The sequence below is a fragment of the Neltuma alba genome, unplaced genomic scaffold, assembly GCF_004799145.2.
Source record: "Neltuma alba isolate B1F8T4 unplaced genomic scaffold, ASM479914v2 tig00012563_pilon, whole genome shotgun sequence".
NCBI lineage: Eukaryota > Viridiplantae > Streptophyta > Magnoliopsida > Fabales > Fabaceae > Neltuma > Neltuma alba.
In genome coordinates, this window is record NW_021637018.1 from 361,535 (window position 1) to 373,662 (window position 12,128).

Below are 12,128 nucleotides of genomic sequence, written 5' to 3' on the forward strand. Positions count from 1 at the left end.
CAGTTTTCTATGTTGCTGGTTCCTTCACATATATCAGATAGCATTTGGCTTTTAGCTTTCTCTGCATATTTTGATTGCTTGATCGCCCTCCTTCAGTTCTGTGTGGGGCTCTCTCCTTCTGCTCCAACTGTTGATTGTTGCCAACAGGTTGGAACTAATCTGATGACTTCTTCTTTATCTTCCATTTTTAATTAAAAAAACAAGTCAATCATTCACTGAAATACTACCTCCAGTCCTCATTATAAGAGCCAGTTGATTAATTTGAGAGGATTAAAGAGGTAAGTTGAGTTAATTATTTGTCTTAAATAGGTGTTATCTTTCCTAAAATATTCTTGCCAATCAAGTGTATTGATTAGAACTATAATTGTTAGAAGGATTATTTTAGAAAAAAATGTATAAATATGAGAAATAAAGTGAATTGGGGTTTTATATTTAGAACCAAAATAAAAATTAAATAGGATCTTATATTAAGGACCGGAAATAGTACGTTGTTATAACTCTAATTTAAGTGCTTAGAATGTCTCAAGGCACATAGAAGTCCAAGTGCCAGCAAGGACTTGGGTGTCAGAGATCTTGACCAACACATGTCTTCCACGTGCACCCACACACTATCCCTCCAGAAGGCAAATATATGGATGGTCCATCCCAAGACTTGATTGAGCTGAGATGTCCCTGTGAAGGGTCTCTCTCTCTTGCTTGCACCCCAGAAAAAAAAGGTCTTTGTTCAGCGGATAAGGGTGTCCTTTGAAGGTTCCCAAAAGCCGTTTTGCCAAGAACCGCTCATCATTCTCACTGACTCTATCCTGCCAACCACGTGGCATTTGATTAGATTCAGTTCATGCAATAATGATGGTTTTTATTTAATCTGATGAAAATAATAATAGAGAGAGAGAGAGAGATCAACTTCGAATGGAAAAAGGTTAGATCGCCCACATTACAAGAAAGCCAATCATTCCTCACTGTTTGAATAAAGTAAAACCCAGAAAACAACTTTCACGTTGTTTTAATAACCATATCAGTTAATTGGAGTAAGAGCTAGAAAAAGATGCAGATACCACGATCATTTCATGAATATTCGGCATTTGTGACCTAACCTCATTAAAGCCCTGCTTTGTGTTTCATTATCTAACTATACATTTGACCCCAGATGTTAAAAGACAGATATGAGTAGTTGACAAGTTACCCGTATGAATATGTGATTTTAATATTATGTTTGTTCTCCTCATCAAAACCTTAAGCGTCAATTATTGCTGCCCGAATCTTGTCCTACCCATTCCCAGGAGTTTTTTACACAACACGTTGATATAATGGCTTGATTTCTTGATGGGTAAAGGTGATAAAGGCTACATAATTATTTATATAAAACAACTATATGGTTTCCTATTGAAAATCATTAGGTTAGTAAGGCAAAGTTAAACAGTAAGCTCCAAGATAACAGCTACCATCGAGTCTTATTGGTGGGGTGGCTCCATTTATTCCAATCCATAACCAGACAATAATATTTCGCCAACTTCAGAGCTTTACAAGCTCTCGTTGCTGCTGCAATGGGGGATGATTCTAGTAATCTTGAAGACACAGTAATGAATAACAGCATTGAAGGGGAAGCTGAAGGAGAAGAGAGAGATCCAGAAAGCAATCCACTGAATCAGCCACTGCTCAAGAGGAATCGGACACTTTCCACCAATCCACTAGCTCTCGTCGGAGCCAAAGTTTCCTACATAGAAAGCTTGGACTATGAGTAAGAACTTGGTTTATATGCTGCACGAATTCCAATCTGTGACTACAAAGTTTGAAGTTTATCATATTGAAAAAGACCTCACTTTGATGATGCAGGATTAATGAGAATGATCTGTTCAAGCATGATTGGAGGAGCAGATCGAAAGTTCAAGTTTTGCAGTATATATTCTGTAAATGGTCACTGGCTTTTCTTGTTGGACTTCTTACTGGACTTGTAGCAACCCTCATCAATCTTGCAATCGAGAACATAGCGGGTTACAAGATTCTCGCTGTTGTCGGATTCATCGAGAACGACAGGTCGGAACAAAACTGAATTGAATTCTAGTATTTCCAGGGGCAAAGTTTCCAACAAAGTCACAGGTTATATAGTGTGTAACTGGTGATCAACATGATCAATGCAGGTATTTGGCGGGCTTCTTATATTTCACCGGCGTGAATTTCTTGCTAACATTCGGTGCTGCTGTTCTGTGTGTGTGTTTTGCACCCACAGCAGCCGGACCTGGTATACCTGAAATCAAAGCTTACCTTAATGGCGTCGATACTCCCGACATGTATGGTGCCGCGCCATTGATAGTCAAGGTTAGTTGTTGCTTCGTCTCTATGTTTCATTACTTTCTGATTCTGATTCTGATTCACTTCCCATTAAGCAATTAATGGAAAGGTAGATAGTGCTTTCCTATTGCTAAGGAGATTTTTATTGGCTCTTCCTCACGCCTTTTTGTTATTATAGTGGGCATCTAAATATTGTCAGATCCATTGTGTTATTTTCTGTTAATTTTCATTCTGTACTGTCCTTTTGAAAGAGATGCAAGGCAATGAGTGCCCAACTATTGCGAGAATCTTCGGGTTTAAATATTAGTGATGGCGCACTGATCTCAGAATACGATATATAATATCAGGGAATTTATGCTGCGCAAAGCAAAAATGCAAAAGTCATCTTTTCTTTTCCTTTCTTCTTTCTTCTTCTTCCCTTTATTTTTTTGGTAATTATTAGCACTCGCAATTTGTCTTGCATACATGATTCTGAACGATCGTGAGGTAACAATACTATCGTCTCAACAAACATAAAATGCAAGTGTTATTTTCCGAATTAAGATGTCACAAATTTAAAAAAAAAAAAAAAAAAGACTTGTCAACGAAACGAGTCTTCTGATTTGTAAGAGTTGCAGACCACAGTTCTGTGATGACAAGGGTGTGATATTCAAAATACTGTAAAAAATATGAACCAATGTTATCAACAGCGAATAGCCAATGCATTCTCATAAGTCACATTACTTCTGTCTTCTGATATACATCTGCTTGAGCAGATAATTGGAAGCATTGGAGCTGTAGCTGCAGGGCTAGATTTAGGAAAAGAAGGACCATTGGTACATATTGGGGCCTGCATAGCTTCCTTACTAGGCCAAGGAGGCACTGAAAAACACCGGATCAAATGGCGATGGCTTCGATATTTCAACAACGATCGAGACCGCCGAGATCTCATCACATGTGGAGCTTCCTCAGGGGTTTGTGCGGCATTCAGGGCACCTGTTGGAGGAGTTCTGTTCTCTCTAGAAGAGGTGGCAACCTGGTGGAGAAGTGCTCTCCTCTGGAGAACCTTTTTCAGCACAGCTGTGGTGGCAGTAGTGCTCAGGGCCTTCATTGAAATCTGCAATTCTGGGAAATGTGGCCTCTTTGGCACAGGAGGGTTGGTCATGTTTGATGTCAGCAGTGTAACAGTGAGATACCATGTAATGGACATCATCCCTGTTGTCCTCATTGGCATCATTGGTGGGGTATTGGGAAGCCTCTATAACCATCTTCTTCACAAGGTCCTCAGAGTCTACAGTATCATCAATCAGTAAGCAATCATATCCAATCTCTCTCTGTTTTTAATGTAGCATCTGATATCCAGTAGTATCGGATGATATTCCAACATTGTCAGGCTCCAAATGGGATAATTCTCCCAAGGATGCCTTTTTACATATTCACATGAACTTGAACCACGACCTTGTTTAAGCAGTCCCTCAGGCCACATCCAATCCTAGTCTCACTGTTATATAAGAACACATAAGTGCTCAAGTCTAGTACATAATGAACAAAGCAAAACCCAGCCAGTCAAGATCCTAGTGAATTAAACTGACACCATTTTTACCTTTACAGCGTTCTCTATTCACAATCAACAATGATGATTTACCATTAATTAATAATGGCAGGAAGGGGAAAATACAGAAGCTCCTACTCAGTCTCTCAGTTGCACTCTTCACATCAGTTTGCCAATATTGTCTTCCATTCCTAGCAAGATGCATCCCCTGCGATCCTTCGCTTCCAGAAAAGGCCTGCCCCACAAATGGGCGGTCTGGAAATTTTAAACAGTTCAATTGCCCCAGTGGTCACTACAATGAACTTGCTACTTTGTTGCTTACCACTAATGACGATGCTGTTAGAAACATATTCTCAACCAACACCCCACATGAGTATCATCCGTCTTCCCTCCTAATTTTCTTTGCACTATATTGCATATTAGGACTTATTACTTTCGGGATAGCTGTGCCATCTGGGCTCTTCCTTCCAATAATCCTCATGGGTTCTGGTTATGGCCGTCTTCTTGGCCTCTTGATGGGACCTCACACAAAAATAGACCAGGGGCTGTTTGCTGTTCTGGGTGCAGCCTCCCTGATGGCGGGTTCAATGAGAATGACAGTATCAGTTTGTGTGATCTTCCTTGAACTCACCAACAATCTTCTGCTACTACCCATTACAATGATTGTTCTCCTGATAGCCAAGACTGTTGGAGACAGTTTTAACCCTAGCATCTATGATATTATACTGCACTTGAAAGGCCTTCCATTCTTGGACGCAAATCCTGAACCATGGATGAGAAATCTCACAGTGGGTGAGCTTGTCGATGTAAAAGCACCGGTGATTACCCTCAGTGGAATAGAGAAGGTGGCTCGTATAGTGGAAGTTCTTAAAAACACTACACATAATGGTTTCCCTGTAGTGGATGAACCAGCGGAAGCTTCAACAGGGGTGGCCAAGCTTCATGGACTGATACTAAGAGCACACCTTGTGCAAGCGCTAAAGAAGAAATGGTTCATGAAGGAAAGGAGGAGGACAGAGGAATGGGAAGTGAGAGAGAAATTTACGTGGGTGGACCTGGCAGACAGAGAAGGGAACATTGAGGAGGTGGCCGTGACGAGGGGGAAATGGACATGTTTGTTGATCTTCATCCTTTCACCAATAGAACTCCTTTTACAGTTCTGGAGAGCATATCCGTGGCAAAAGCGATGGTCCTCTTCAGACAACTAGCACTTCGACATATGCTTGTTTTGCCCGATTATCAAGCATCTGGGGTGAGTTGAGTCTATTAATTCCATGCAAATATGGACTAATTATTATTATTTCAGTAATTTTCTGGTAAAAATTTCATGAATGATCCTTAAGGATTCAAAATAGTTATGAATCACTGACCCATCTTGCTCTCGCATCATAGGTATCTCCTGTAATTGGGATCTTGACCAGGCGGGATCTACTAGCCCACAACATTCTTACAGTCTTTCCTCACCTGAAAAAATCGTGAGCGCAGAGAAAAAAAAGGGAACTAAACCTTCCCTGACAATTGAACGGCCCAGCAGCTTTTCTTTGAACAAGTCTGAGGTCTCCATTTTTATTCTTGAGAAAGTACGGGGATCAAAGTACAGGGAGGGATGATATACAAGGAGGTGTATAACTATATTCAATGGAGTACTTTTCTATTCACTCTTGATGTTCCCGCATAATTGATCCGCTTTTTTCCAAAATTTTTTAAAATGAGAGCATTTATCTATTTCGTTTCTTCCATTCTAAATTTTTGCTATTGATTTGCAGTTCTGAAAACAGCTCCATGTGCAATTGAACAATCGGCTACTTCGGTTATTATTTCTTTCTTTTTATTTCTCGATTTCTTTACTGAGGGCTCCTCACGAACCCTACAAAATTTTCAATGCCGAAGATGGGACAAACTAATATGTTTTACGAGCGCGTATGGGTGAAAAATATGCATATATAGGATTATTTAGAATAATTTATAAATAACTTTTTAACTGTAATTTATAAAACATGAGATAAATAATCTTAAACACGGCCAAAACTTACTGTTTTATTTTGCGCAGGAAAAAACAAATAATTAATAAAACAGGACTTTTTAAAGTCTCTAATTTAAAAGGCCTGAGAGAATACAATATTGCGCGTTAAAATTTGCTCCGTCTTGTACGCCGATACTCTTCCAACTAACTATATCTCTTAACCAATCCAGACAATGGGTGTTTCACAAGGTCTAACATAGATTTAAATATGAGAATTGATTGTAAAAATGGCCAATTCAGTTCTTAATCATATAATATATCTAAAATACGTAAAATCACTTTCAAGAAATCTAAGCTTCTCATAGCTAGCTACTAGCAACTGAAAACCATCCATCCATTAACATCCCGAAAATATATTAAACACAAGCACATGATTCTAAATTATTCCCATCAACACAATTGATGACATCTACAGTAAAACTACCCATGCTGTTCGCTGATGGATCTTTTTAATACCAAATAAAATTCCTGTAAGCTGTTGCCACCGATAAGATGATCTCCAGATTAACTCGAACTGCAAGATATATATAATATATATATATATACTTTTTCCCCCGCAAGACTCAAACTGCAAAGATTAATCGTCAGTTCCGAAGTAGCGATCACCAAACTCGCCCAGTCCTGGGATGACACGGAACTCTTCATTCAAGGCAACATCAATCTCGGATGTGACGATTTTCAAGGACGGAAACCTTTTATACACACAATGGATTCCCTCCGGTGCCTGAACTCGAAAACCAGCCCATAAGATCCGTGTATTTTTAACAGTGATCTAAAAATTTAACACCTCAGACCACATCAACAAAGGAATCAAAAGTAACTCACAGAGATGAGATTCAGGAATATTATGTGGGATTCTGGAACTCCTTTCTGTATGAGCAGCTCAATTGCTTGGTTTGCAGAGTTACCTACAACGGAAATACTGATATCAGTTTTCATACAGCTTGGAAGCAGACGGTTTGGGCAACCACTACACATCCTAAAAAGCTAATGACCGACAACCAGACATGTTCAGAAAGCCCATCTTAACATTGTAATCAAAACATATTTAGGATGTGACTCCTTTCAGGTTTTTCTTGTCCCTCGAAGGGTAGTTAGCAGATAGCATTCGACACCCCAAAAATTAAATCCAATACTGTAATTCGCATGCTAGCCTGTTCTTGCAAATAAATTGGAATAGGTCGTCCAACTTTTCTCCAGCTACCACTTTTTTCTACATGTTTTATATAAGGTCCTTCCCCAAGAATATGATACAAAAGGGTGAGCAATAGTGGATAGCGTAAAGACTGGTGAAGCCAATTCAAATGCGACACAACAAAAATGAACAGGAAACCATTTCAATCAAGGGTAGCAGAAAGCACCAGTAGCCAGGACAGGGTCAAGAAGCAAGACATGCCGCTCTGATATATCCTTGGGAAGCTTCTCGTATATGAGCTGCTTAAAGAAGAAACAATTTTAACAGTTAATACCTATAATCATATATTATCCATGTAAAATCCTCAGAGAGTACCGCTTTTTAATGTCCCTTCAAGGACATCCAAAGTAAACTTACCTGTTGTCCATTGTCCCCATCCCTATGAATCAGAATCTTTCCAATTTTTATGCCTTTGCAACATGCTCGTAGAGCATTCTCCATGCTCTCACCACTATAATGTATAAACAAGGGGAATAAAAAATAAATAACATCAAGGGAATAGCCTACGTATGATGGCAACGTATGACACCTGATTTGCTATTCAGATTCAATGTTCAAGGCATAATAAAAATACATGAGAATTTGAGAATATTAATCTAACCAAATAAGGGCATTTAAATGCATGTACCTAAAATTGCATTTCTAGCATTATATCATTTAGATGCTGAGCCTGCCAAAATTAATACCTGGTTCAAAGCTCACCTTCGGACAATAGAAATACCACACAATTTTTTGCAGAAGTCAACGCCAGTATAGACAGATCCTGCAACAACAAAATTCAAAATGTACAGATTGCACTTACTTTTAGGGATTAGATGACTTAAATGAAAGGAGAAGAACTCATTAAGCATATGCCTCAGCAAACTAGAGAAGGAGGCCACAATTCTAGTTGCTCCTAAAGTCAAGATCACAACAAAACTCAAGCCATTACAATTTTATTTTCATATAGAAACAAGACTACTTGTATAAGTTACATACTAACTGTGAACAGAGAGGAAGCGCCCATTCAGAAATAAATGAGGGTTTAAATAAGAGAGAAAACTTATGTGCTTAAGTTCATACATTTAAGGTACATTATTCTAATCAAACAAGGGCAAGAAGATTTTTTATGCATCACTTATCCTATACCTAACTATTGCTACTAGCAGTGTTAACTTATTTTTAAATTTAAATTCCACGCATTCTCATCTGATCGGAATGAAGTACCTTAGGTATGTGAGCTTAAGTATGTAGGTCTTTTTCCTTATATAAGACAGTCGATAGACCTTGCATCTTCATTCAATGTCTACTGGCAAATCAAGATAGGATATTCTACTATGTATCGGTTCAGTTAATCCATGGGTAAAAAGTGAACATCCAGACATCAGATCAACAAAACCAAGTACATCTCACAGTAGGGCAGTTTGCAAAGCTTAAATCCTGTTTCCCAAAAAGGGAGGAGAATACAAAGAATTTGAAACAGATACGATGATTGGAGACAAGGATAGATGATTGCCTGTTGGAGTGACCACCTGCTTTTCAGTGAACGGCAAATGGCCAAGGCCATGCTCAACAACCTGATACCAATACCACCAAAAGTAGTCATTATCCAGTGTTCCAAGTGATAAAGATATGAAAACAAGTGAGAGGTTTAGCAAAAAGGTTGAAAGCACTGTGTACCAGGCGTATGAGTCGGTCTGAATAAAATACAAAGTCATGCTTCGATATGTCTTTGTCACGAATCAATGTGTGCATCCCCCTTATCTGAAATGTTTAGGCATAACCAGTGAAGAACAGTTAACCTCCAACTCAAATCTCATCCAACACCCTTTCTCCAGGCAGTCAAAGACATTGCTTCCAAGTTATAATGTTTCAGCCAGTAATTAACATGTGAGTTCCATGACCCACAACGCAAAGCATCATAATCCAAATTTACCATCCACTTCTAATTCATGAAGAGAATAGAAAATTAAAACAAAATGGGTCTAAGAATGGTTCGGCATAAGTACCTGGAATGTTGACTGAATAACATACACATTTGGATATATTTTGCATAGATCGTGTTGACCAAGTTTTGTATGGATATGCTGGACAATCAGATCAATGGCAACATGATTATCACCTCCTCGGGGGATGATCACATCAGCATATTTCTTTGATGGAAGAACAAAATCATCAAAGGCAGGCTTGACAAACTTTGCATACTGCACATTCAACAACATAATAAGGCACAAATACACAATATGATTGATCACATTTAGCCAGGAACTTTTTTACCAGAAATAATCTCCTTATCAATTTACCACATTAAAATTTCTCAAAAACACAAAGATTTTGATAGAAACAGATGTCATCATTTGCATAATTGCTAATAACCCTCAGTTACAAATTAATCTACTATGTGTACCTGTTCAAGAACAGAGTTTATATCCCTACCCCTCTCCACTGTATCACGTCGAATTCTACGAGCAAGCCTCACATCAGCATCTACAGGCAATTAGTAAACCCAAATATAACATTAGATAGATATAGAGGGAGGGCTTCCATCACTAAAACAAATAATAAAAACTAGCATTCTTTTGCATAGTGTTCTTCAAGCAATTGGCAGCAGCTAATCTAATAGCTCAACAAAGACAAGAATAGAAACACAAAGAAGGCAGGTGAGGTAATCATCATGAGTTAAATACTTCTAGAAATCTTGGAGAATACATTACTAGGCATACTGAAATGAAGAAGAGGCCCCAAACAAGCCTGAATCATTATAGAAGATTATAGGGTATCTTTACAAATACTCTCAAATGATAGCAAGAAGTATTCTACGCTTTTAACTATCCAGATTTTCTATGAATATCACTGTTAAAGCAATTCAAGCATAAGCATCCATCAGGTTATTCTGTCCCAACATCAGAACCTGGTAAAAATAACTCGAGGCACAAAGAGCAATGAAATGCAAAACATGGCAAGGGGGAAATAATCTTATGACAAGTTATCGCAAAAATATGTAACTAATGTTGGCTTGTATTGAACAACAGCACTTTCACACATATGATACAAATAGACCAGACCTGTGTCAACAAAGATTTTCATGTTCATCAAATCACGAACACGTTGGTCATGGAACACAAGAATTCCCTCCAAAATAATGACATCAGAAGCATTGACCTGAGCACATCCATCAATTACTCTTTATCAAAAAGTCATCAGAAACAGTAATTAAAAAGAACAGTTATTGGCATAAAAAACAACAATCTGATACATTTGACATGACGAGATAATTCATCAGGTGTAATATGTACTGTTAAGTGTGTAGTTCGTGATTCACAGATCTAATAAAATTTCTCCCCCAAAATGTGCATGATGTGTAACACTAACTAGGAAACAGCTGCACAACAATGTGTTTCCAACGACAATTTTTTATGGCCATCCCATCTACTGCATTAACAGTGTTAGAACATAAATGTGTCTCAAATCAAGGTGGATCATAAAAATGGAAGGGCATAGAGACCATTAATAGCAAAATAATTTACGCCAAAAATAAATGCAGAGAAAGCAAAGGAACTGTGTCAAGTGATGGAGTATGATTTCCACAGGACAATTTACATTGTAGTTATAAAACTAAGATTCCTAATTCCAAAGACAATTAACATGATATGAGGTGATACCTGCCGAAAACTATCTGAAGAGCGCTGGTGCTTCTTAAAGTCATAAATTGGGACTTGAACTGCGTGGCCGCTTATGAGTTCTTGCATGCATTCTAATAGTTGCTCAGTGTCAAAAGCATCTACAAGAAAAACCGAGATTAAGTTAAAAGATTAACAAATGCTCGAGGCAAGGGACACATAAATCATAATAAAACAGTAAGAGTAGCACACTAAAAGTTGTCTTTCTGAACATATGAAGTCGCAGAGAGTAGCAGAAGAGCTAGGTCTGAATACTTCAAAGGATCTCGATGATATTAAATGCTCGTATGAATTACCAGGGTGATCAAAATTGTACTCGTGCGCACGTTCCGATTCTTCAGGTGTCAAACCACGATAAAACGAATCCTACAGGTAAAGCATCTTAACTAGACAGCTAATCAGAGCAGCCAGAAAAGGAAAGGAAAGATAGAAAACCTGATTGACTAGCACAACGCGGTGATCGTGAAGCTGTTGGATTATCATGTCACATACAGTGGTCTTCCCTGAAGCAGTACCTCCCGAAACACCTATACATTCAATCAACCCAAACTGTAATGATGAAATGTAAACAGTGAAGCCACCGGCTCAACGAACAAGGAGAAGAGTTAAGAAAATGAAAGCTTAAGATTCAAGCATATTTGAAAAAGCAAAATCACTTCAACAACAAAAAACGTGATCGACCTGTTTACAAGATAGGATGACTGAGAGACGTAATTGAAGAGAAAATTACCGATAACGAAGGGCCGCGTGGGAGTAGAATCCGAGGGTAGGGTTGAATCCAAAGCAGAAGAAGCGGCAGCGGAAGCAAATCGATGAGCAGGTGATGAAGCAGAAGAAGAGGGCGGAGACAAGAGAAGACCGTCAATGCGAAGGCCCGAGAAGTGGGGCCCGGAGGCAGCCTCCATAACATCGTCGATCGACGTAGTCTCCTCCGGCATGGCTACGCTACTCCGTCTGGTCACACCTTTTGCGTGGAGCAAAATAAGACTTGGGAAGTGTCGACGTTGCCGGACGAAAGAATGAGGGTGGACACGCCCATTTTGTCACATGAGGCAGAGCAACACATGGAATATGCCTTTTTTCCTCTTTTAAATTTTTTTAGGATTGAGGTGCTGTTCTAACCTCCATGGTAATCTTGTTCTTGGTCTTTTTAATGATATAATTTTGATCCTGATTTTTTTGTCATTTGACTATTAAAATTGCACCTAAAGATTAGAAACAAATTACATTAAAAAAATCAGAAGCAAAATGACACCTAAAAAATAAGATTAGAGTTAAAATTGTATTATTAAAAAAATAGGAGTAAAATTACACCTAAAAAATAAGATTAGAGTTAAAATTGTATATTATTAAAAAATTAGGAGTAAAATTACACCTAAAAAATAAATTAAAGTTAAAATTACACCTCAACCCTTGTTTTTTAATTACTTT

General features: G+C 38.3%; 2 protein-coding genes across 3 annotated transcripts; one reads left to right on the top strand and one right to left on the bottom strand.

Moving 5' to 3' along the window:
• The first annotated feature begins 1,544 nt into the window (after positions 1-1,544).
• Positions 1,545-5,559, top strand: LOC114728591 (chloride channel protein CLC-b-like). The gene is given in 7 exon segments (XM_028915500.1): positions 1,545-1,738; positions 1,834-2,034; positions 2,139-2,316; positions 3,045-3,577; positions 3,933-4,918; positions 4,921-5,072; positions 5,213-5,559. Coding segments are annotated over 7 exon segments (2,331 nt in total). The 3' UTR covers positions 5,300-5,559.
• Positions 5,560-6,040: 481 nt separating this feature from the next.
• Positions 6,041-11,635, bottom strand: LOC114728641 (uridine kinase-like protein 1, chloroplastic). 2 transcript variants are annotated; one of them, XM_028915564.1, is made up of 14 exons: positions 11,428-11,635; positions 11,133-11,224; positions 10,994-11,063; positions 10,680-10,798; positions 10,083-10,179; positions 9,425-9,504; positions 9,027-9,221; positions 8,698-8,781; positions 8,534-8,594; positions 7,741-7,801; positions 7,396-7,489; positions 7,205-7,277; positions 6,669-6,751; positions 6,041-6,567 (listed from the first exon to the last, which is right to left on the bottom strand). In XM_028915564.1, exons 1-14 carry the CDS (start codon positions 11,633-11,635, stop codon positions 6,421-6,423), a joined length of 1,464 nt encoding a protein of 487 aa, XP_028771397.1. In that variant the 3' UTR covers positions 6,041-6,420. The 2 variants fall into 2 exon arrangements, with proteins under 2 accessions (XP_028771397.1, XP_028771398.1); XM_028915565.1 differs by having other exon boundaries at positions 7,205-7,280; positions 11,428-11,486.
• Between the last annotated feature and the right edge of the window lie 493 nt (positions 11,636-12,128).

What these genes read in the sequence shown, in the direction of transcription:
- LOC114728641 (XM_028915564.1), bottom strand. Translation starts at nt 11,635, where the DNA reads ATGCCGGAGGAGACTACGTCGATCGACGATGTTATGGAGGCTGCCTCC. An exon ending in GTACAATTTTGATCACCCTG is followed by an intron (nt 10,799 to 10,993) that starts GTAATTCATACG and finishes TTTTTCTTGTAG; the next exon opens with ATGCTTTTGACACTGAGCAA. An exon ending in GCAGGTGGTCACTCCAACAG is followed by an intron (nt 7,802 to 8,533) that starts GCAATCATCTAT and finishes TTGTTGTTGCAG; the next exon opens with GATCTGTCTATACTGGCGTT.